At 31.9% G+C, this 20,455-nt stretch overlaps 4 protein-coding genes and 1 non-coding gene across 9 annotated transcripts in view; 2 read left to right on the top strand and 3 right to left on the bottom strand.

Annotated features, from left to right (window-relative positions):
- The window catches only part of LOC105834989 (box A-binding factor), a 77,988-nt gene extending 75,680 nt beyond the window's left edge, over window positions 1–2,308 (bottom strand). For both annotated transcript variants that reach the window (XM_012677893.3, XM_012677892.3), the window contains exon 1: window positions 234–2,308. The gene's annotated coding sequence lies outside the window, so the exon portion shown is untranslated. The remainder of the gene's footprint in view (window positions 1–233) is intronic.
- Window positions 2,309–2,478: 170 nt separating this feature from the next.
- LOC105834993 (mitochondrial import receptor subunit TOM40 homolog 1) lies at window positions 2,479–5,342 on the bottom strand. The gene is made up of 6 exons (XM_028190936.2): window positions 4,940–5,342; window positions 3,926–4,040; window positions 3,525–3,778; window positions 3,279–3,440; window positions 3,058–3,207; window positions 2,479–2,964 (listed from the first exon to the last, which is right to left on the bottom strand). The coding sequence occupies exons 1-6, from the start codon at window positions 5,115–5,117 to the stop codon at window positions 2,825–2,827; spliced, it is 999 nt and encodes a 332-aa protein (XP_028046737.1). The 5' UTR covers window positions 5,118–5,342; the 3' UTR covers window positions 2,479–2,824.
- A 1,004-nt stretch (window positions 5,343–6,346) lies between these two features.
- Window positions 6,347–9,271, top strand: LOC105839113 (surfeit locus protein 6 homolog). 2 transcript variants are annotated; one of them, XM_012685173.3, is made up of 5 exons: window positions 6,456–6,573; window positions 6,667–6,714; window positions 6,953–7,455; window positions 7,868–8,091; window positions 8,780–9,271. In XM_012685173.3, the coding sequence occupies exons 1-4, from the start codon at window positions 6,456–6,458 to the stop codon at window positions 8,087–8,089; spliced, it is 891 nt and encodes a 296-aa protein (XP_012540627.2). In that variant the 3' UTR covers window positions 8,090–8,091; window positions 8,780–9,271. The 2 variants fall into 2 exon arrangements, with proteins under 2 accessions (XP_028046328.2, XP_012540627.2); XM_028190527.2 differs by lacking the exon at window positions 8,780–9,271 and having other exon boundaries at window positions 6,347–6,573; window positions 7,868–8,429.
- Window positions 9,272–9,435: 164 nt separating this feature from the next.
- The window catches only part of LOC118646403, a 133,366-nt gene continuing 122,346 nt past the window's right edge, over window positions 9,436–20,455 (top strand). Inside the window, exons 1-2 of one of the 2 annotated variants that reach the window (XM_036289188.1) lie at window positions 9,436–10,566; window positions 14,580–14,783. In XM_036289188.1, coding sequence (XP_036145081.1) covers window positions 14,697–14,783 — 87 coding nt within the window. In that variant the 5' untranslated portion in view covers window positions 9,436–10,566; window positions 14,580–14,696. The other variant, XM_036289189.1, reaches the window with a different exon arrangement.
- Window positions 16,701–20,455, bottom strand: part of LOC105839114 — a 33,001-nt gene continuing 29,246 nt past the window's right edge. For both annotated transcript variants that reach the window (XR_004963951.1, XR_004963950.1), the window contains exon 2: window positions 16,701–19,349. This is a non-coding gene — a transcript (uncharacterized LOC105839114). The remainder of the gene's footprint in view (window positions 19,350–20,455) is intronic.

Raw genomic sequence — 20,455 nt, forward strand, 5'->3', positions numbered from 1 at the left:
AAATTATTGTAATTCATAAAATGTTGATTATCTTATTATGACATGTGCACTAGTCTGTGGAAAATTTTTGTTTTATATAATATTATAATAAATATTATAAAATTACAAAACTTATTTGTTGATACAATTGCATGTTTGTATTTTTATCGACGCGTCATGTTATATATATATATATATATATATATCTCATATAGTCGCACGAAGTTTATTTGATAGATCTATCGTATGTTCACCTTTTTACCGCTGTACACTACTAATGCGGAAACGGTTACGGTCGCATGGAGTTCACTTGAAAAATTGTCTCGTTCATTCGACAATTCGTATTGTTGTATATCGTATTGATGTGAAATACCGTGCTCAGCGGCGAATTTTACATTAGGTGCAGTAGGCAGTGTAGGCACTCGCAATTATGATGATCTGGCTTCTATGAACATGCTACGTCTAATAAAAAGTAAGAGCAATTCTTTAAAAAAAAACATAAAGGTCATTTTCGCGTACCTATGTCATCGAAATTTGTACTCACTGAGACCATAACCACATTTCGAAGAGCCATGAAGCAGCGTCACGAAACGGCAGTAATTACGAAAATCTTCGTAACTATATGTATTCTGACAATCGCTTGTTGCTTTAATCGACACTCCCGACACAAATCCGCGTTCACCGTGTACTCGTAACGAAAAAATTCACGATACATCGCGGAGCGATTTTGCCTTACGTGTTTCGAACCGACGCTTCGCGGAAACTGCCATGGCGGCTGAGATGCGCGGGAAATCAAAATATTTTGAAATTGAAATAACTCGAAATACAAGCAATTCGAATTTGCATTGAAAATTAGATAATCAACTTCTCTTATAAAAATTTAAATATGTAAAAAATTAAGTATAAAAGACGTGAAAGAAATAGAAGTTTCTCATTTAAAATTAGCATGTTTTATCTAAATAATCGTAAAGACGATATGTCTTTACTTGAACAAAAAATTATTTAAAAATCTGTAAAATAGAGTAATGTTACACCCGCGCGCGAGCATCTGTGTGTAATAAGTAATTGTAAATTATAATATTAATACATTAATAATTAACATGCAATAAAAAATACTAATCATTACTTCTACTTTCTGCATCTGTTATTGCAAAGACAAAATTTTTCACCAAATTTTATCACCATATGAATGATACTAATATTCAAAAATATTCGTTTTTAAGTTATGCTTATTTAAAAAATGTCGATTTAAGAGAAGAGAGAAAAATGTGGAAGAGATAAAAGTTTCTCATTTAAGTTCTTCTTCCACGTCACTCTCGGTTTGACTGCTTACATTTTACACGCACACCATATAGACGATTCACTATGAGCTTTTAACGATCTTCGTGCTAATTGCTTATTGTTTTCTCCAGGAAATAAACTCGCAGCTACATACTTCAAGAAATCGACTTGTTCGATTAGGAGAAAACACATTATGTACTCAAAGAAATATCGTTTTTTAATAATATAAAGACTATAATGATCAAGAATGTTTCTACAAATACTGATTTTGTTCAACAATGTACAACTTTATTCTGTCGTACTTACAATAAAATTGTGTACAAACAGATTAAAGAGTAAAAACCTTGGATCCTTCCTGCGGCCACATCTTCAAACCGGGAGTAATACATATCCTTATTTTTAAACAGATTTTACATCATCATCGAAATAGCTTATACGAGAACATGCGTTACAGAAAATTTTTGTCAGCAATTTTTTAAGAAATATTACGCATTTATAATTTACAGTGGGACATACGCCGAATCATAAATACCAAGCGGATATTACCTTCAAACTATTATATTGTAATTCTGGCACATAACAACGTCGTATTTGTATGTATGACATATTTACAATAATTTTTTTCTAACAATAATTATTGGATTAAAAGTTTAAATATATAAACGTTCACAAATCATTTGTTATTTCATAAATTGCAATTTTCAACATGAGACTTATATCAAATTAATGAACACAGCAATTTTTATATAACATATAAAATATAAAATCTTTACATGATAAATGCATTACATTTGTAACTAGTTATTACTCAGGTAAATGCTAAAGATACATATTATTAAAGATAAAGTCACATAGGTATTTCTATGTTACAAATGAGAAAATCTCAGGAAATTTACTAATACGTTTGGAAAATAACACCACATGGCAAATTTAATATTCAATAACCTTTATAAGATATTTCTATATATTTAATTAAGGGACATTAATAACATTTTCAATTTAGTAGAATTAATGTAACAAATAAAAATTGAGTCCATTCTTTTTCAATGTTTTTGTTTCAAAAAAATTTGTCACAATTACATTTACACATTTTCAACTATTAGTTTTAATATCTGATTGTTATAACTGATGGAAAATAGAAAATTAATGCATTATTTTTAGTATTTGTTCAAAATGTTGACAGTATAAAAAATTATATTAATTTTGTTCATGCTTTAATGATTCATTCACAAAAATTTTATAATGGTCAGGACATTATTTTAAAAAGTTATAAATATCCTCATAATAAAGCATTGAAGACAGAAAAAAGAAAAACAAACAGTATATTAAAACGAGAAATTCAATTTGGAAATTTATGGTCTTTGTAGATAATATTTTTAATCAAATACGATCGTTTTAACATAAATTGACTTTATAACAAAACAATATGCCCTGAGAACCATTGAAGGCAAAAAGATGATATGACGTATATCCTAAGATTACGTAATCGTTTGACTGCACGTAAAGAATAGTCCCGATTTGCTTTGGATCCGCATCTTGAAAATTGCATAGTTGCTTATCGTATTTAACCGATAATTAGCCCACAACCTAATCTAAATTGTTGCTTGCTGTGATTGAGCATACCACTGAGCGCGAATGAGAATGGCAACGGTTGTAATCTTTTTTCTAAAACCGCTCCCACCGTCCAAGTCGTATCTACGCTACCTGTAATACAATAGAAATTAAATAGAAATTTGTAAATTAAATAAAAGTATATGTATGTGAGGTGATTTTGAGCACACACATACACACACACACCTTTAAACACTAAATCTGCTTTGGGTAAATCGACTTGATAGGCGATTGTTGCCGTTGATTCTTGCATTCGTGCATTAATTTCTAACTCCACACCCACTTGTAATTGTTGACTAGCTCTTTGATGGAAACAAAGGTGACAAGCGGATGGACCTTAGAAAACATTTATTTTGAAAAAAACATTAAAATTATATAAGTTTATCAGTACAGTAACAATCACTTACTAATGCTACCGCTGAATGTAGAGTCACCATTCGTATATCTTCCTGCAGCGGATAGTAATGCAACTTGGCCACCTGGCAAGCCAGGTCCACGTTGGTATGCAAGTTCACCACCCAATGCAAGTGATGGTGTCAAGCTTTGAAGATAATGTAAAACGAGAACACCTGAAAAATATATTTATACAATAATTAATGCATAGATACAACATATCTTATCTTAACACAATATTTTTCATATTATCAACCTACCAGAGCAATTAAGTATATCTGGATTGCCTAGTGTTAATGAACAGGTATACATATCCCCTCGATAATCAGCTGTCATTTGAACAGCGGTAAATTTGTTTCTTTGCACTTGCGTCGCCAATTTTCCTTTGAGTCTTGAGCCAAATTGATGAAGAATGTTGGCATTAAGATTTCCAGTTGGGTCAATGTCACCCAATAATATTGGATACGCTTCTGTAGGGGAAATCTGTTTTGTACCAACATAAGTTGCACCAAATCTGGAAAAAATCGGATAATATATTATATAAATTTATTTTATACAAAAAAGATTAGGAAAATATACCTATAAATATCTTTTTAATTATACTTTTATATTATATATATATATATATATATTAAAGATATTTTCATCTACACTGATTTACCTGTATCCAGATTGTATGACAGAACTCATGTTAATAGTATGTGAAATATGAAAATGATTACTCAATCCTTTATTGACTACCAGTTTTGCTCCTTCAAAATTTATAGGAAATATATCTGTAAAATATAAATGTAATCAATCTCTTCTATGTAATATAAACATACATAATTATTATAACTTAGGACTTTAAAAAATGGGCACTGATCATATTCTACACAGAATAATTGTATACAATCAGAATATTCTATATAAATATATTGTACACAAAAAATTGTACATAGAAAAACTGTGCACAAGAATTATTTTTGAATTAAAAATTGCACACAGTATAGTGGACAGTTTTTCTATATACAATATATCCGTGTGCAATTTTTAATTCAAGAATAATTCTTGTGCATAGTTTTTCCACGTACCATTTTTTTATGTACAATATATTTGTGTAGAATATTTTGATCGTGTACAATTATTTTGTGTAGAATATGATCAGTGCCAAAAAATGACAAAGAGTAACTGATTAGAAATTATGGAATAGAATTTTAAAAAATATAAACATAATGAAGATAATGTAAAAAAAACCATTCAAATAAAGAAAATTATATAGTAACACATTTCATGCTATGTAAGTACCTGGAATCTTAATTTAAACTTTTTATTCTGGCTGTTTAATATAAAAAGAAACGTAATTATAAAATAATTTCTGATTTCATGCTTGAATATATAATTATAATATTAATAAATTCTTCTTTATATAACTTTTATATTTTTTAATTATTAAGAAATATACATTTTACTTGAGAAACATAATAAGCACAAATAAAGATTTTGTGGATTTTGTGGTTTCGTGTGGACAAATGAATCTAAAAACTGGCATAGCACGAAACGTGTCAATTATTGATGATCAAAGGAATAATGTACTAGGAAGTTTTCTGTGATAAAATAGAGAAACACAAGGAGTCAGTACAAAGAGAAAGCAGAGAGTACTCGAAGGGTCGTGACGTACACTCTGATGAAATACCTTTACACTTTTTGTGCAGATCCTCGATGGTACCCGGGTTCTCCATTTGGCCGGACGTCTCGGTAGGCACATAGACATCCGTAGACGGATCCGGTTTCCCTAAATTCGGCATTAGTCCAGGACCCGGTGGCGGAGGTGGCGGCGGAGGAGGTGCAGAGGCGGCCATCACGTTTCCCATTATTACGGACTTGTTAGTACGAGATTATCGAATCTATCTCACGTCAAAGATCGTTTTTCGTACGAACAAACACGTCGCGCCGGTCGTTTACAATACAACGTTTATTTAAACGACAAAAACAGGCCGGACCAGTGTCGCGGGTTATACGACACGGCGTGTTCCACCGTAGGTCGCCATTTGTAAAAGTTAACCACAAAGTTCTTTCGTGCGATGTGCTCAGCGCGAGTCGTGTGACGCAGGAATACCAACATAGAAAAGTTCGAATGATATTAGGGTGAATTTCTATTGAGGCTGTGAGATCCCAAAAGTAAAAATCTAATAGTTCCTTAAACTTGCAATAAAAATTAAATAATTTTATATAACATTTTTTTATTCCGTTTTCTTAGGACAGGCACACCGATGAGATACTCTAGGATTAAATATTTATGATTTTCCATTAAATCCATATCTTTTATGCGAGAATCAAAATTCTTAAATATTTTTAATCTAAATAACTTAAAAATTTTTTACAGCTATTATAACCGTTGTGTCAATTCTTAGCTATCGCAAAAAGACAAAGCTTTTTCTTTGTATAAACGAAGATAATACTTTGTCACATTTGTTTAAAAGCTCGTACACGAATACAAAAGTAATTATAAGGTTATATGTATGTCAGTTACTTAGAACTTATACCAATGGAAGCGGAATAGCGTATACCGTCCGTATGTCGAAACTGTGTCCAACATATGTGCGACAAGGATAGGTAGAACATGACTTGAGATGAAATGAGACAGAACTAGTTTTCTGTCTCATTTCATAACTTTTCCTTATAATGCGCATGAGCGGCCGTATTTGTAGGTATGAGACAGAACTAGTTTCTGTCTCACTTCTTGGACACACTTGTACGGATGCAGTCTCATGGACTGATATTTTCCACGTAAAGGTGGAAGCACATAAAATTACAGAAGCCATAAAGCATTTTCACATTCAATTATAATTGATCAGTTTCTTATCGCATAAGGCTTACTATACCTATTGTAGATGCGGGCTTACGGCCTTGTCTACGGCGTCTACAATTAAGATTTAAGCTTTAAGGGTGCATTCGGGACGCTATTAGCGCTACCAGCATCAGTCCATCTTTATTACTCATTAAAAGTAGAACAAGGATAAACTGATGCTGATAGCGCTAATAGCGTCTACCCGAACGCACCCTAGGGGTACGTGTACTATAGATTTTCAGTACTGGCAGTAAATTTGAGTAAATTTCGGAACGCAGACCGTTTGTAGTACTTGGGCAACCTAACCTATATGAGAAAATTATTTACATTTTCTCCGAAGTACACGTGAGCCGCAAGAAAGATGCAGTTAACAATGTCAAAGGGATTTAATATAGAGAAAGCAGGCAAAATGCTTCAGAAAGAAGAACAGTTTATTTCACAAATATTGTCTATAATGCCTCTGTCGACGCGTGAATTGGGTAAATATATATTTTTCAAATAATGTAATTTGTATAATTTTAAGAATTACATTTTTTTTACAATTAAAAATGTAATTTTATATTTTTCTTTAGCTGAAAAAAATTGTTTATCATCGAAAGAAGAAGTGTCTACAAGAAAAGGTATTTTTATATTTATTTAAAAATACAATAATTGTATAGAATTTAATTAATTTAACATTAATCAATAAAATTTTATTATGTTTGTTCTGTAATACAAAATTGTTACTTTGATGATGATATCTTTTGTTTTAAAGAAGTTCGTATTGGGTCCATTTATCACAAAAAATCTTTTTTATTCTGTATAAATAATGTAGAGTTTTTTTAATTATATTTTTCTATTTTAAATTATACTTTGCAGTGAAAACTTTTACTATACCTGGCAAGAAAACTAAAAGAGCACATACTTTTGAAGAGTTACATGCAAAATTGGAGGAATTAAAGGGTATAAAGAAGTTGGATTATAAACAGAAACTTCTTAAGAAAACTTTGAAAAACAGAATCAAGAAAAAAACGAAAAAAGAAGAACATTTATTACAGAAAAAGCTTGCTAGGATAGAACAGAATACAGTTGGTGGTATCAAAATAAAGACAGAAAGTGAAGAAGTACCAAAAGTACCGAAAGCAAAGCCTGTTTTTAATTCAGAGGGTAAAATGGTATTCAGTAAGTTTGACTTCTCTGAGATTGGTGTAAAAAAGAAATTACCTAAAAGTCAGAATGATCCTAAAAAGATATTGCAACAGTTGCAACAGAAGAAAGAAAAATTGAAGCAATTGGAAGATTTGGGTGATAAGGAAAAAGCTGAAGACATTAGAGAGAAAGATGCGTGGAAATCTGCATTGGCAAAAGCATCTGGTGAAAAAGTATGTATTCACAGTTTTTTACTTTACATTTTAAAACTATTGTTTTAATATCTCTCTGAGAAAATATAGAAAGTAATAGCTAAAAATATTAATTATATACTTGTTTTTATCATTTTTAAATTTTTTATTGAAAAAGACATTTTGATTATATCAACCAAAGGTACATGAATCCATTTGATATTATTGATCAAAATTTCGGTTATTATGATTGCATGTTTAATTTTTATAGATTTCATTGATTTCTAGTTCATCAGATTTTCAATTTATGCAACCAGATTTTTTTTGCTTACATTTTACATTAGCTAATTTGTCTTTTATTTTATATTATGAATTGTATTATTTATTTTTTACAGAAATATGTTTTATTATTTTCATATATATTAAATTTTATAACATTATATTTATTTAATAGATTAAAGATGATCCTGAGTTGCTGAAACGTACCATAAAACGGAACGAGCAGAAAAAGAAATACAGCGCGAAGAAATGGAATTCTAGGATAGAAAATGTACAGAAATCTGTGCAGGAAAGGCAAGAAAAACGACGAGAAAATATTATGAAGAAGAAAAAGGAAAAGAAACAGAATAAATTGAAAAAGGCAGCGAAGAAAGGACGCATAATATTGGGATCTTAACTGTCAGTTGATTACATAGCTATAATTTGCACTGTGAAATTTATGTATTTAAGGATGATTTTAAAAAATTCTATTTAGTTTATCATGTGTATGTGACTGTCGAGGATCATTCTATTCATCGATCTAATATAAAAAGATATTCTGTCTATAAATATGTTATATATGTTGACTAGTAGAATGGTTAAATGTTATAAAGGTGCACATAGAATGACATACTTGTGTACAATATCAATCTATATATAATACAGCCACGAATAATAACTTTATTCATATAATTTTTGTTTGTACATTAATTAAAAATTTGTATGTACATCAATATATTAGTATTGTAGACCAGCTACTTTCTACAGTGATCGAGTACGTTTTATATTATAACTATCGTGTAAAAAGCTCTACTCGCGCGCAAATGTCGCGAGCAAATAGTATAAAATTTCATGTTGATCGCAATGCGTTTAGTTGCGCGGTATACGTGCATGTACATACATTTACATAAAAAGGATCATACAATGCTTTACTTTTTGAACGTTGTTTTTTGTTGTAAATTTTATTTTATTTACATCTCTTGTGACATAGAAGAGCATTGCATATTTATCTGATATTATTTCGCGCGATTGTTAACGCGATATGGTAGTGCTTTGAGTAAGGATGTCCAGCTTTCTTCTGATGTTTCACTAAGACATCTATTTTCAGAGAGGCTGGTCAGTAAATGATTGGCAGATCTAGGACGAGTGCTTCGATACAACTGCCGTCTTCCACCTCCTGCTAGGTATCACCTAACGCTGCAGAGACTGCGTTAGCATGTGTCAAAGCTGTCCATAGCGGGCTGTGATCCACAGGCAATGGCACCGCCAAAGATTTCGATGGTCGTGGAGACCTGTAAAAACAGGAAATAATACAAACACATCTGAAAATGCATCAACATTATTTTTTAACCATTAAATTAGTTTCAATATTTTAAGCTTTTTTTGCTTTCTTCATATATTTTTTAATCTCTTATTCTATTTTGTATTCCATTATACTCAATTTTTTTATATATGTGCTATCGATCAAAATGTCTCACTAACGAGATGTGTTGGAAATATCATCGATACTCATCGCTTATAGAATTTGATGGAGCTGATAAATACTCGTCACGAGAGAGCAATAAAAATGGACATGTACCAATATTTTTTACTCGATAAAGAATTCTGCGTTATAGAATTTTTTTTCATTTTTAATACATTTTACATGTAAGTTTCCACAATTTGAATGGAAAATTGCGCTTTTTTCAATATTTCAACTGCCGTAAACTTAATCGCGGTCGCATCGACCAATCGGCGTGTCTGCATACATATATGTTCGTGCTAGACGAAGAAATTTACCAATTTCTCAATTCGCGCGAGGAAGCAAGAGGAGGGATACATCGCGTGACGCTCGCGGTTTCTCATGACCGTTTATCCGGTCATGCAAGTTTTATTCGTGAAATATCGAATCCGATCGTGTCACTCTATTGCCGTTAAATAGCAGCTAACTCGATCTTCGTCGACCCTAATGAAGTATCGATCGCTTCTGTGAGTCGGCTGAGAAGTCGAGGCCTTTGTTACTATAAATGCATGAGCCTAGCTCGAATGACCTCCGGTCAATCTCGGCGATTGCTTTTGGCACAATGTCCACCACAAGTAAGATATCTGATTTCATGTCATCATTTCACTTTTTGAACGGTTTTATTCAATTCTTCGTAGACGTCGGGGAAATTTGAAGACCCTCAATTTTCGCTTTGTCGCTAACAAAGCATGACTGACGAGACACTGCGTCGCGTTTGACGACGATAAATCCACTGTCAACAATTTTTTAAGGAGGGAAACCGATCTCTTTTGTTTACCGTCTACGGAATAACTCAAAGGCGAAAATTCCGTGAAGATCCTCTGAATCTTCAAATTCCCATGGTGTCTACGAGCGAGCGTTAATATTTAATTTTATTTAATTTAATGCTGCAATCTTTTCTATTAATTTAAAGTCGTATTTCTGTTAAGAAGAGAGGACTGGAACCTCATTATTTTTATCGATTGAGTCTGGGAAATAAGATAATCATTTCAGTCTTTAGAAATGTTCGTGAAAAGCCGTTGGACGCAGAGCGGCGGAGGGGCGGGAGGCAAGCTCGTATTCTGGCGCCACAGCGCCACTGCACGCAGCGTCACGATTATCACTCTACAAAGGGTCGTCCAATCAGCGCGTTTCTCTCACGCGTAATTCAGATAAGTTCAGATCGGTAGCGTAACCGGCAGGAAAGGAAGGAGGGCGAGGCGCAAGTGTCCTGCGAATTTTCGGTCGCGCGCGTTTTCCTCGCGAGGTTATCGAGTGTCGCTGTTGCCGTTATTAAAGCGATCGATCTTCGCTTTCGTGAATCGATGCTTGTACGCGTTTATAGCTAACGCGTATATACATAGCTCGGATCGTTCGGATCAATCTCAATAACCGTTGTTTTCGATGCATCACAGGTGAGCTATCTCTGTTAATTTCAGTACTGTGTTCCTGTCAAAGGAGAAAATAATCGTCCGCTTTAATCTCTTACTAAAGGTAGGGGGGAAGGCGGGGGTTAAAAACAAAAATCGCTCTCGAAAATGTTCACTGCGCTGGAAAGGAAAAAGGAGGGAGGGGGAGGCGAGGGGAGAAAAACTCCGGAAATATTCTGGCGTCATTGCACCGTCGCAATTATCTTAGGTGCGATCCAATCAGCGTGTTCTCCCTTGTGTCGTACGATTTTCGCGTAATTCGGATAAATTCAGATTGCTGCTAACATAACGAGGTGGGAGGGGAACGGGGGGGTGAGCCGCGAAATGGAGTTTCGTGTGACACTCGCGGGAGTTTTCGCGAATCTTCATCCAATTAGTCTCTTCCGAGAAATATCGAGTTGCTGGTATCGCAGGTGCCGCCAATTAACGGGTAGTTCTTCGATTCTCGTTGGTTCGACGAATAATTTGCGTTTTTTTCCTCTTTTGGGGGGGGGGGGGAGTTTATATGCACGCGGTTACTAGAGAACACGTATAAACGCCTTCGTTCGAGTCGTCTATCGAATAATGCAACCGTTTTCGGTGCGAATTAAATATTCACAGGTGAAATATTTTACATCTTTTATTAATTTGAGAATTGTGTTCCTCTGAAAGAAATATCGACGCGCATTTCATTACTCTGATTACATGGAGATGGATGAGAAATTGAAAAAAAGTTGTCCCGTGTATTTTCGAGAAAATTCACCGAGATGAAAATGCAAATTCGTCTAGCTGCATAAAATTCCAATTTCTTAAAAATAAAAATTGTTGAAAGTCAGTGAGTTAACAAGGATTTTTGTTAACTCGTTGATTTTAAAATCATATTCAGATTAAAAAAAATAAGCACTTGAGACTTAACACCATCAACTTTTATCATAATTTATAATACTAATTATTTTGTTATAATATACTATGTTTAGTAACACTTTTTTTATCGGAAACAAATAAATTGCAATTGTACAATTCTATTTCAATATCAGGCAATGTACCTTCCAAATAAAAAAATAAAATATTTTCAAATTTACGAAAAATAGTGCATCGAAGTATCATATAAAATTTTATTGTAAAAATATTTTATTGTAAAAATTTTTATTAATTTTGCAAAGAGACAATACTTTTTCCAGGAAATAATTGTTATTTAGAAACCCACTATCGTGGACAACATTGTTTCTAGTAATATTAAAATGTTTCATCGGCCTTACGATAGAATTTGCATTATAAATGCAATACAAATTTTGCTGGTTTTTTAATTTCTCTTATTTTACTTTTTAAATTTTTTATTATTCTACTTATTTAAAAATATTTAATATAAATTGATTTTTTCACTTTCTTGTTCAGTTAAATTTGAAAATTATCTCATTATGAAACAAAATTGCAAAAATTTTATCATCATTGCAATTTTACCTGATGATCTTACGTGCAATCGTCGGTCAATCAATATATTTCTCGCAAAACAAATTTGCGGAATTTGAGTAAATTCAGTTTGTCATTTTCAGTGGGAATAAGGAGAAAGAAAGCGAAAGATAATTTTGTGTGACGCTTCACGATTTTTTATTCATCGTACGCGTTCTTTTGGAAAAAATTCTGGTTTTAATTGCTAATTAACGAGCAATTTAATTTTTCTTGATTTAACGAATTATCCATGATCAAGTGTTTCGAGATACGTAATTGACATAGGCGCTATCATTCGAATTGTTTTTTGATTCGACAAAATTGCTTTCGGCAAGAAATCTCATAAGTTAAAAAATATCCTTTTTATTAATTTTAAAACTGAATCTTTTTGCAAAACAGATATTGAAGTTAATTAGAAATTTTTATTACACATAAATACGAGAAGGTGAGAAATAAAGAATCGTCTTGAAATATTCTTGACGCACAGAAAAGGAGAGCTTTTAACATAAATTTGTGTCATGATTTACAATAATGTTTTAATTATGGCTTTCGTTTCTGAATGGATTTTAATTATGATTTTAGGTTCAACGATCTTGTCCGGCTAGCACCATCTTTCGCGCATGCGGCTTATATAATTAGAATAATTCAGTTTGTAAAAAACGATGGGAAAAAGAACAAAAAAGCAGAAGAGCTAGATAGAAGGAAACATTTTTATGTGAAATTCGCATTTTGGAATTTTTTATCTACTCATGACAGAAATATTCTTACGAGATATAAAGTACTAAATTTGAAATATAACGTTACTATTAAATATTAAAAATGCTTTTTTTTATATTTAAATGTTATACTTCAATGTTATGTTAAAATTTAGTATTATATATTCGCTTGTAACAAATCAATTTCAATCGCAGTCGTTTAATTCGTCCATCAAGTGGATACAATTACTAAATCAGGAATTTCATCTTTCGAATCGTCTTTCGATTTTGTTATTTCTTAATATTGACTTTGATAATTAAATATTGACATTGTTTTTTATTAATTTTAAAACTATATATATAATAAATATTAACTCAAAGTTAATTAGGAATTTTTTATTTAGGCAATATAATAAGCAGGAACTACATACGTTTTGCGGTGTTGTATTATTAAATTGTGCGTATTTTTAAAAAACGATAACACCAAATTTGTTTGTCACGCTACCGTTAATTAGACAATTCAATTTTTGTCATAGTATTTATAATTGTTACTTAATTTATGACTCATATTGCATATACCACATAATATTTTATTGTTCAATTTATTTCTTGTTTAGCGTGACTGCTTTAAAGTTTAGCGTGACTGCTTTACGTTTAATATAAAATGTAATATTTAGTTAATTTTTTTTCCATTGTCTGTAGAACTGTTTAATCTATAAATTGACTGGGGTTTATATACTATTATTATTATTAATACACATAACTCCATCGTTGGAATTATTTATTGATTAATGTCACCTTAGTTCAGCTGTTTGTGTAATTAGCGATTTTTATTTATTTTATTTAATTAGCTCAATTTTAGTTGCTTTATCGTAATAATAGTCATTTGATTTGCGAATTGGATAGAGCTTGTACTTATTTATAATGCATACTCCTTTGTTTGAATTTCTTGTTTGATATAAAAGTCTTATATAGTTAGATTTTTTATTGGCGTTAAAATTATCTTTTTGTATACGAAAGAAATTATATAGCTATATTTTTTATTGCTTTATTATTTTAATGTAATATTAGTCTTATTTTGTGATTTGAATGGAGCTTTTATACTATTATTAACGCATATTATTCTATTTTGAATTATTTTTTGATTGACACGATTAATTTTAGTACAAATATTGATGTAATTAGCTACTTTTTAGCTGCTTTATCGTAATATTAGTTATTTAATTCACGAATTTAATAAAGCACGTATATATGTTAATAACGTACATTGTTTGGATTATTTCTCGATTAACGCGATTACTTTCAGCACAAGCATTTATAGTCAATTGTTTTTCTCTTCCTGTAATATAATATTGGTCATTTAATTTACGAATTGAATGGAGTTTGTACACATATGTTAATGTATGTAGCTCCTCTGGTTGAATTATTTCTCGTTTAGCAATTGACTCATGATATAGTATAAAAATTTTATATAATTAATAATTTTATTCTGTTCTTAATTTTTCTTTTTCTTGTATACAAAGAAAAAATGTCGATCTGAAATTAGAAACTTTTATTACATGAATAAAAGGTTAGTAGTTACGTCAAATGTTTTTGCAGTCTTTTATTCAATCGTGCACATTTTTTTGACGGAAAATATAAAATTCGGCATCGCCAAGTAACAAAAGTAGTCTGATTTTCGTTGTTCTAATGAAGTTTTAAGATGCATTTTTATTGACATTTTTATTGCATTTGATTGCATAAATTTGAAGCATATGTGTATATGAATTAGATTTCTCAGTATGATTACATGTCATGTTTCATGTTTATTATAGAAAAATTAATAATTTATGCAATGGTCATAAATATTAATATACATAATACTTTTTTATAAAGGTAATCGTGATTACCTGGACGGTGCCAAAGCTGGATGCTAGTCGGGGCTACTTAATTCGATGGCGGTGCTTTGTTCGGGATCTGAACGCTCCTCAACTACTGTGTCCAGTTCCAGGGATGAGAAAGCTCGGGATCCACGATCACCTCTTAAGGACACGGTACGCGCCGGTCGATCGATGCCAGCTGCGGGAATATCGACGACATGTAAGTTACGCCATAAAATATGCCAATACTGTTAACTTCCGTTTGAACATATTCGCGCTGTCGATTGCAAGTTTTAATGTGTGATCTGAGAATATTTCAGAACCAGTTATTTATGATTAAAGACGATATGGATACGCGAATGTGTTTAATGCAAATAAAAATACTTTTGTGCTCTCTTTCGCGCTTTGTTTGCGCACCACTTGCGATTATTGGCATCTTAAGAATATCTATCAAAGATTTGCCATTACATCGATTGACGAAGTTTCCGATGTCGAAAATTTTTACTTAAATCAACTACGAGAATCTCTAAGATTCCTACACTGACTAAACTAATTTACGTTAGCTAATTTATGAACCATGCAAATCTAATGCAGCTTTTATATTTCTTTGAAAATAAAAAAGGTTGCGCCGAGCTTATTTTTACAAAACAAAAGTGGAAATAAGTAAAGTTTTCTAATACATTATCTACTTAAATATTTTCCGTAAAACTATAATCGATCGCTTACTGAGTAATTAATGTTACATCTTAATCTTATACAATCTTATGTTCTACCTTGATTTCGATTCTATTCTTTGGAGTACGGCAAGCCATAAGCACTGGTTTATATACGTATAACAAACATAGATTCTCTTTTTAAATGCTAAAGAAATCGCTAATTATTATTGCTCGTAAAATATACATTCCGCCAAATTCTAAGGATTGAGCAATGCTATTAACTACATATCGTATATTTTACCTAAATCCTCGTTCGATGCTGCGTTTATCAACACAAATAAATTTTTCAGTGCGAATTAATTTTATACGGTAAAATTTTATTCTAAATACACATGCATTTTATATGCACTTTATACGAAATAAAAGTAATTTTCAACGGATAAATTTAGATAGCTGATTTATAGAAGTTTATAGTGTGCACGAAATTTAATTCTCTGTAATGAGAATTAGGGAGTTTCCTGATACAAAAATTAATTAAATGGATTTAATTTCTTCTCTTAACTATTAACAATTTTTTATTAATTTTTTACGTGTTTTGATGTACGCATGATTCACATTTTTGTCCGTGGAAATAAATTTTGCTTGCAGAGAGAAGCATTTAAATATGAGAAGAAAAAAAAACAATTATAATAATACCGCATGTCACGATGAACAATACATTCAGGCTGTTTTGTGATATTTTGTCTTAGCTTTCAAACTTTTTCCGCAATTTAGAATCAATTTTCTCTTAATAAATATACAAAAATAAAATACAGATAGTACAGTTTCGAAATTACAAAAAGAGCAGTCGTTTTTATCCGAAATAAACTCGCTGAGGATATGAATAATTATAAAATTTTATTTTTTAGCTGATTTTTAATTTAATTTAAATTGATTTAATTGTCACTCATTAAGATAATCAATATTACCAATTGTAAGGTATTATACAAAAAGATGCCATTTAATTAATATTTAGCTAAGAAAAAAGCATTTTAAAAGATGAAACTTGTTATGCATGAGATGCTTCCCTTGTCATAATATCTTTGAAAATTAATAGCTAGAAAAACTTAATAAAGTTAAATTTGTACACTATATGCTCATGTGGTATTCATGAGGAAACATTTATCTTCCGCTTTTTGGCGGGCATCTCTTGTTAGAAGACGAATATTGCGGACAGTAAATTTTACGCCTCACCTACTGCGTGCACTAAATAGTAATCCAAAACCACCGTCTACTGTCTGATATTGACTAGATTGTCGTAAATTGAGGGCTTGTAGCGGTCGGAACGGACACAATGCCTTACGTGGCGGTTCGTCCACGCAGGGGCATAAAAAAAAAACTTTTTTTGTTAGCTCTGCTGGGAGAGACCGTATTAGCAGTATGTGAAGAAATAAATCCGCCTTTTCGCGCTCAAGCGCACTGCGTCAGCTCTTAAATTTCCCTTTTTTTTGCTGATACACACAGAGAAATTGCCTTTTAAATCAACGCGTATATTAAGAAAGTCTTATCGAGAATTTAGTGAAGAATTTAACCTATATTTTTAACGTTGTTTTATCTCTATTTTTATGTATTATTAAAAATTCTTTTCTAATAGTAGCAGGAATATATTATTATCTGCAATTTTAAATTATATTAAGAAATTCTAAAAATGCAGGTAAATTAAGAAAAGTAAATTTACATTAGATTATATAATAAAAGTTATGAAGAGTTATGAAGAGACATATATTACATGGAAGGAACGGTTTTGCTAAAGTATAAAAAAAATTTAGCTAAAACTAGATCTAAAAATAACTTTTGCTGAATGCACCGTCAAAATAATTACGTAGGACGCTTAAGCCGCTTACTGGAACGTCAATACTTTTTGCATGGGTCGTTATGCTTGAGTGTTCTGCACAATTATTTCGATGTCAAAAGACAACAAAATTATTTGCATATCTCGTTAAATTTTTATGCATTTCGGTAGATCCGTTATTTTCGTGTACATAAACAATTTTCGTCATATTATGCTTTCATTAATTGTAAGTTACGAGTTTGGGTGATATTTAATGATGAAATACGTATGTTATATGTTCAGGTAATTTCGTTAATTATGCATTTATTTATTAGATATATTGTCCGTTAATTAAAATGATATCTGCATTAATTAACGAGAAGAATTTAATGTCCTTCTCTTTGCGACCAGGCCCTTTGAAATCGGTGCACTCATCACACTGCTCATCACAATTCTGAATTAAACTGCTTGTATAATACACGTGTTATTATTAATTTTACACACCTGCGTATATGCAGGCGATTTTGAGTGATGATAACGCGAACAAATTAGTTTGTCGTGCCACGCGATTGTTTACCGATACTTCTGCAAACAATATGTAAATGGAGGATGTTGGAGTGCATTAGCGATGTAAATGCTAATACTGCTTTATGCGAAAACGACGTTTATTGCCGTATATTTGCTGCCGCGTTGTCGTTTCCCCGACGACCAAAAAAAAAAAAAAAAAAAAAACTGGATGCCAGATAATAAAAACTTTTCGACGTAATGTGAATTTTAGATATGAAAGCGGGCGGAGAGATGATAACGCGGTCATCCCCTCGGATGCTCACTCCCTCGATCGCGCGGAAGTGCACATGTACATATAATACGTGAAATCGCATCCGGATAAGATGTCGCACGAGAGAAATGGCGCTCCGGAGCGCCGTATTTTATGCATCGCTTTGTACGTGCGGAAATGGATTATCAATGAACGACGTAAGATCCAATTTTTGATATCACGATGCGATAGATCCGTTTTGTTGCGATACCCGCGTGCGATATCCGGGTTTTTTTCGGATGAAAAGAAATTTATTTCTTTCTGCTGTAAAAAAAATTTATCTAGCTCGGTGATTCCCACAACCTTTGCTACTTTGAGGATTGTTTTGCAAACTTCATTTCGAGATTAATAAATAATCCGATAAACTTAAGCGCAAGTCTAGAACGATATTTCATACATTGTTTTTTTTTTTTTTGACACTTTATATAATGCCTGGACTATTTCCTGCTAAAAAGAGCGAGACGAGGATTTAACTGGGAATTTTTCGAGTATTTGCTTTCGAATAGAAATAATCGGCTATGCGCGTCCACCATAGTTTCCAGCTAAAAATATCCGTCAGTGCATGAATTCGAATGTTGAAACTGGAATTCAATCTGCTGTAGAGCCTCTTTTACCCTCTTTATGTTTGTGCCAATGGTCGCGCATTACCTCTATATCGAGCGCATTTATATGCCGCCGCGAGGGAGCATACCTGCGTGTGCGTGTACTCAGTCAGTCAGAGAGTCAAGGAAAAATGCATAGAGGGAAAAGAGAAAGAGGAGATAAAAAACAACGTAGCCACTATTAGAACGGGGAAAAAATTGGAGCAAACGCTGTTGCATTTCATTTCTCGTTTCCTCTATAAATGTGATAAATTTGTAGCGCCTTTTCAAATAAACGTCATGTCGTTAAAAATATTAATGAGTCGTACTACACTTATTTTATAAAGCTAGCGAACAGCAATATAAATATTTTATATTTCAATTTTATTTAAATGTATTAGATATATGGTATATTTATGGAAATAATTTAAATTAAATTATTAATTTAATTTAAATTATTTCTATAAATATAGAATTTAATTAATTAGTATTAGTAAATTAAAGAATGTAATTAATATTAGTAAATTAAAAAACTAAAGTTTTACGTGTATCGGAAAATGTGTCATAAACTTATTTAATAATTTTCTTGCAGTTGATTTGGGGTGTTTGTATCCGGCACGGATTTAATTCTGCACGGGCGATTTAATTTCCATTCGGTGTTTCTATTCACGCGGCGAATATCTGTTCCTCGTGCGCGCGCGTGTCCCAGTTTCACTTTTAAACTCGGTGGGCTCACCTAGGCGATGAACCGGACTGAAACGAACGAGGCTCAATGCGCCATGATCCAAATCACAGTTCCTTCGTCGGGCCCGTTCACGAGCGAGCTTCGCTCTCCTCCGTAGGCAGCAAATTACCATTAACGCCAGTAACGGAAACCCCAGAATGCAGGACACGATGGGTATGATTATGCTCTCCGGCGTAACTGAAAGATGCAAATTGATCGTATATATTAGAACTTTATGAACTAATATTGATTTTGTATTTTATATGATAGAAATTGCTATATAATAGAACGAAATAGCGTGTACATTTCTCCCGCGACACAAATGTCAAATATTTATCTTTTCCAGCGGGATAGTCAAAGCTTTTAAGAATATAAGCCGTATTTTTCAATAGGTCACTTTGATTTATTCAATACACAGAATTAAAGCAGTGACAGTATGATATTTTACGGGTCGAATATCCAGTTTTTGCGGATTATTTTTGATAACATCACGAACACGTATCAATTGGTTGCAATTTATTCAATCAAACAATTGTCGATATGTCAATTTAATTAACTTTTGCGTGGTAATTGTTACATTTATTTGATATACAATTTTTATATAAAACAGAAAAAACTACGCGATTTTATTTTTATTTTTATTATTTTATATGCATGTAACTTTAAATGAAGCGCGCCTGCCATGAAACAAAACCGTTCGTATATTCCAAGTCACGAAGTGGATTCTATCGCTAGACAAAAAGGGACATGTACTTTTCGAAAGTTTCATGAAATTTTCAAGCGTGTAATAGAACAAAGTTGGTTACTTGGATCGAATTAGTGAGTATTATAAGACGGGGCTTAAGATGGTACTGATTAGACTTTCAGTTCCGTAGGTATTTAAAAGAGCTTAAATTCTGACTCTCTCAACTACGACAGAATTGTTCGATTAAAACTTTTTGCACAACGCATAATGTAGTAATGTCGACATTTCTCAATAAAAGCGTCCCAGTTCTCTCTTAAGCGCTATTTTCTTAGTATGTAATACATAGAGCTTGATTTAACTTTCACAGTATGCTATTCCTCCTACACGACCGAAGTCAGATTCTTTTGGGAACTTTTAATCAAGATAGCACACAACTTTTAGAAAACGAGATACTACATTCTTGGCCAGATGCAACTTTACCCTTCATTAAATTAATTTATCTCATTAAGTAATGAAAAGATAAATTTTAAATTATTAATTGCGTGTACAATATTGCATATATTTGCTTGAATCTTATTTATTTAAAAGATTGATAAAACGGATATTTTTATTTGTTTAT

Source organism: Monomorium pharaonis, chromosome 6 (assembly GCF_013373865.1).
Source record: "Monomorium pharaonis isolate MP-MQ-018 chromosome 6, ASM1337386v2, whole genome shotgun sequence".
NCBI lineage: Eukaryota > Metazoa > Arthropoda > Insecta > Hymenoptera > Formicidae > Monomorium > Monomorium pharaonis.